Raw genomic sequence first — 5000 nt, forward strand, 5'->3', positions numbered from 1 at the left:
AAAGGCAAGGAAGGAATTGCATGAGTTAGCATATTTAGGTGGAAATTGTGTCAACGAAACACCTCAGAAATGGCCAGAAAATATGTATATACAAAAGATTATTATTTTTATCATTTTTTTAAAGACATTTAAAATAAGTATGAGTGAAGTCTGCATACTGATTTTGACAAGAACTTCTCTTAGAGTAAAACTCAACGAGAGAAGCACCCACCTTACTATAAGGATCAGGCACAAGGTTACAGTAACAAATCAGGAAGCCGCAATAGGTAACTGAACAGAACCAACACTGTTAAGGATTCCTGGCCACATTACACTAATATAAGACTATTCTTAGAACTTGGCAACCCACTTCGTATTGTCACATGAAAGGTCGTGATGCTGTTAGATATGGCTACGTTCATCCATTGTGATAAAACCATGAGGGAATCAGTCAAGAGATGTGTGTTGATGAGGTTGACTGATTGATTACGTAAAATTATCTGCCGCGGCAACAGCCAATGTCATTAGCGGCGAACACTTTGTTAAAGAGATGTTTTTTTATGGCTAGAATAAAAGTTTTGAGTTTTGTAATACAAGCTAGCATTGGTATAATCTAAAATATCTATAAACATTATTTTTGAAGTTTAACAAGAAGTGGAATATACTCAAAGAGCCAACAATCTGTTATCACTCGTATGACTTCTGTACTGATTTCTAGATAGAATTTTATGATGTTAGTGAGAGATAATAGGCTATAAATGTTTTAACGCTGAAATATTTCAAATATGTAATCGTTACAGAGCATATATAGCTAACACGATCTCAGAACTTCGAAAAGTTTAATTTTTTAAACTTACTTTCATTATTTTACCCAGAAAATTTCAACAATTAAAAATTCGGATGAATGAACAAAGCCACCAGACCACTAGAATAGCATATTCACGTGAAATGAGATGGTAGGGCAGTGATTACTAGAGGAAAATACTCATTATCATTGCATATATTTGCGGTTATGAGGGCCATTCAATAATCCTTAAGATAAAAAAGCAACATTATAAGAGTTGAATACTTAGGTTTATGATTGATCTTATGGACCTAGAATCTTGCAGGATTACTTTGAAAAGAGCAACTTCATTTCCATGCATGGATTCATGAGATAAAACACGATATAAATGCAATATTTACTCCCTATCACAGATATCAGTTCCCTCCGCCACAGAATCATTTCCCTCTACGAAAAAAGGAGAAAACCAGAACCTCCAGGACTTACCAGGTTGGACCGTGATGGCTTCACTGAACTGTTCCCTCCAAGAGGAGCTTCCAACAAGGAGAGATGCGTTAGCCTTCTTCACCAACTTGTCAACCATATTCTGTCAAGGGAGGGGGGGAAGGTTACTACAGCCTCATCAAACTACCTAATGCACAGCCCATCAGATTACCACATGGCCACCAGTAATTCAGATTTACAGATTTGTATGCCGGTACTCTCCAGTCAGGGGTGTTGCAGTACCTCTGTCTTTGGGAACTACGTCTGGTTATCTTTGTTGTCTTTCAAAAGCCACTATTAGCATCTCAACTACTGGGTCTTCGATGCCAAGTTATTTCAACTATTTACAGCAATACTCAAGAGACATTTTATTGAATATTGGTGTAAACAGAGACACGTTTAAAAAGCATGATTTTTTTTCGAAGCAGATACCTTTAGCCAGACTATTGCAATTCCAGCTGATACACCGTGACTTAAGAGCCAAATTTATTAAGAAGCATTTCAGTTACTGGAATAGCATTTTCGATCCACCGAATGGATACCCAAAAAATCGGCTTTATCTAATGCAGCGTTTCTTCTTTTCTCTTACCAAGTATCTTTATTGCCTTCCGACAAGCGACAAAAGCAGGTCCAGAGAGCTCATTTGGTTTGTACAACGCCACAGATCATCTATGGGTGAACTAAGTCTAGCCTATGCTTTAGGAATTTCGTTTTGAAAGTCTTTACAATACGTGACTTTAAACGACCCGATAAAGTGATGGTTGGCCACACATAAAAAAGGCTATATTTGACTCTATTTCATACATACCTGTATACACAACAAATGACAATAAAATCTGTAATTTCAATCTTATGTTCACTCGCACCAGAAACACAACCTCAAAGAAGGACACTCCTTGAAGATAGTAACTGCTTGGTCCAACATAAGCATCGTACTGAGGATTTAAATATGGCTGCGCATTTCCTCACAAACTTATCGTAAAATATACTTTCACATTCCTACAGATCTCCAGTGAATTATATGTATACACTGCAGATAAGAATGGAAAAAAGTATGACTTAAAGCCTTACTGCGTACAGAGCCAGATGAGTAAGTCATACGGGCGACCGATTCCAGGCCACGTCACCACCAAAGATTAATCAGATTTCCATTCAATTCCCCGCAGATCTCTTCTTCCCCCCCCTCCCCCCCGACTTGTCTTCTTAGCAAGCCAGTTTGATTAACGAGAAAACTTTTTTATTTCTACTTCTTCACTTACGTTGAATGAACTATGTAAACACAGTAAGTATTTAACTTAGATAGTATATAAGAAATGGAAAGTTTATCCTCAGTACTGGAATCTCTTTAGAAGCTGAGCCTAGGTCATGGAAACACTATGTTATAACCACTCTCTGAGGCTCCTTTCCAGCAGCCTTAACATCCCCTTGGCAGTGGGTTCGAATTATGCATGAGAAGAACCGAAACTACTGGTGAGATTTATATTCCTAAGTTGTATTATCAACGCTCCTCGGATTTAATTGTTTGATATTATCATAATGGATTGCAGAAGAAATGCAATTATTTTTATTTTACATGAATGATAATCGCAAGCGTCGATACTTACTATTTTCATGTTTATTAAGTAAATGGCTAAATAAAATGGTTATTTCATAACTTGAATGTCTTTTTAAATAATAAATGATTATGTTACTACAGATCAGAGTCTAACTTACTGAAACCTTGAAATTTTGGAATCTTAATCCAGTACAAACACATGTATATTGTGGAACTCAGTGATAAGATTCCTTTCGGGATCAATAATAAACCACCAAGGAAACGATACACAAAGTACTTATCTTTAATAAAAAAAAATCGGTGATAATTACTCAGACAAAGAAAAGAAAAACGCAAACACAATTATTATTTTCCTCTTTGTTCCCCGAGTCCCTATCTCGCCACTGGGCATGATCGGTCTACCAAATGAGCTCTCTCAGATAAGCGAAGTGGGCAGTGATATCGCAGGCAGGAAAAGCCCTCTACAAAAAGAATTAATTGGTCAATCGGTTACCGGGAGCTCCGCATCGCACAGAAACTCTCGGAAAATGCTGTCGAGGACCGTCTGGAATGGGGGCAGAGACGCGGACGTGAATGCTAAAGGATCGCTGTGGGCCGTCGACATGGGGGTACTTGTGAACTTGCTACGTGTGGTGTGTGGAATGGATGTCTCTATATATATGTATATGTATGTATATATATATATATATATATATATATATATATATATATATATATATATATATATATATATATATATATAAATATATATTTATATATATATAAATATATATTTATATATATATATATATATATATATAGGTCTATATATATATATATATATATATTATATATAGTACTAATTATAATGATAATGATTGATGATGATAATAATAAAGATTGAAGATGATAATGATAATGACAAGGATAATGATGGTTGTGGTCATTATAATTGTAATAACTATATTATGATGATAATGTCATAATTATATTGATTCTAATGGTGATGGTGATAATGATTTTGCTAATAATAATAGTAAAAATAATGATAATAATAATAATAGTAATAATTATAATAATGATAATAATAATAATAATAATAATAATAATAAAGATAAAATCACAAAACAGCAACAATAACGATGATAAGATAATCACAGTAACGGTAGCAATGAGGATAACAAAATCAATATTAGTTACGATAACAAATAAACCAAATCAGTAATCATTGGAATTATATGATTATCGCACATATGAAAAATATATCATCCACGAAGATATTTTTGCACAAATAATTTTCAGTGCAATGCCAGCTGCTACTATTATGCTGGTTAATGCCATTCATAAAAATATTTAAATACAAATATATATATAAAAATAATTCTGACTTGGGAGAATGCTAGCACAGTAATGCATTTTTGAATCCACCGAATATGTTTTATTATGATACTTTTTACGTGAATTTTGATAAAATAAAGATTTATATAAATATTTACATATCTTTCATTATTTCCTTTATAACATCTGAAATATCTGATTTTTTCAGTATTTTAAAACATATTTGGCAATTTTCCAACATTTTCGTTAAATACACTTTGAAAAATTATATATATCAAATACTGGTTTCTCGTTAAATTTCTAATTTACTATTGATATTGCAAAAGAAAAGTGGTTCTCTTTCTGAAAATAATCTAGATATTTTTCTCTTTCTTTTTATAAACACCAAAACATAGTAGAATTTATCTAAATTATCATTAAATAGTAAATAGCAGAATATATATATATATTTTTTTTCTTTAATCACAACCATTACAGAATATGAAAAATGTAGAAAAAGCATGATGAAAGTGTAATTGCAAGAAAAAAAGAGGTAAAAAGTGAAAACAAAATAGCAGTCAATGGCAAGAATAGTAACAAGCAATCATCTTCGGCGCAAAATACAAGAAAAAGCTGCATTTATTATTTACGAAAATTATTGTAATACAAAACGCAAGCGGCAGAACAACATCGCCAATTTATATCAAACCAGAGAGAAGGAACAGAAAGTGAAGGGAGTAACGTAGCGTTTATAACGAACTTTATATACATGGATCATAAACAAGTATGTCTATGTAAAAAAAAAAAAAAAAAAAATGTTGATGGTCTACGTCATTAGTCTACTGTGTGTAATGACATTTATAATATAGATGTAGTTATGTTCTCTTCATCGGTAGAATATTA

At 32.9% G+C, this 5000-nt stretch overlaps 1 protein-coding gene across 1 annotated transcript in view; it reads right to left on the bottom strand.

Annotated features, from left to right (window-relative positions):
* The window catches only part of LOC119576753 (sodium/calcium exchanger 1-like), a 36973-nt gene that overhangs the window by 12732 nt on the left and 19241 nt on the right, over positions 1–5000 (bottom strand). Inside the window, 1 exon segment of the mRNA XM_037924395.1 lies at positions 1197–1349. Coding sequence (XP_037780323.1) covers positions 1197–1349 — 153 coding nt within the window.

This window comes from Penaeus monodon, chromosome 9, assembly GCF_015228065.2.
Source record: "Penaeus monodon isolate SGIC_2016 chromosome 9, NSTDA_Pmon_1, whole genome shotgun sequence".
Lineage (NCBI taxonomy): Eukaryota > Metazoa > Arthropoda > Malacostraca > Decapoda > Penaeidae > Penaeus > Penaeus monodon.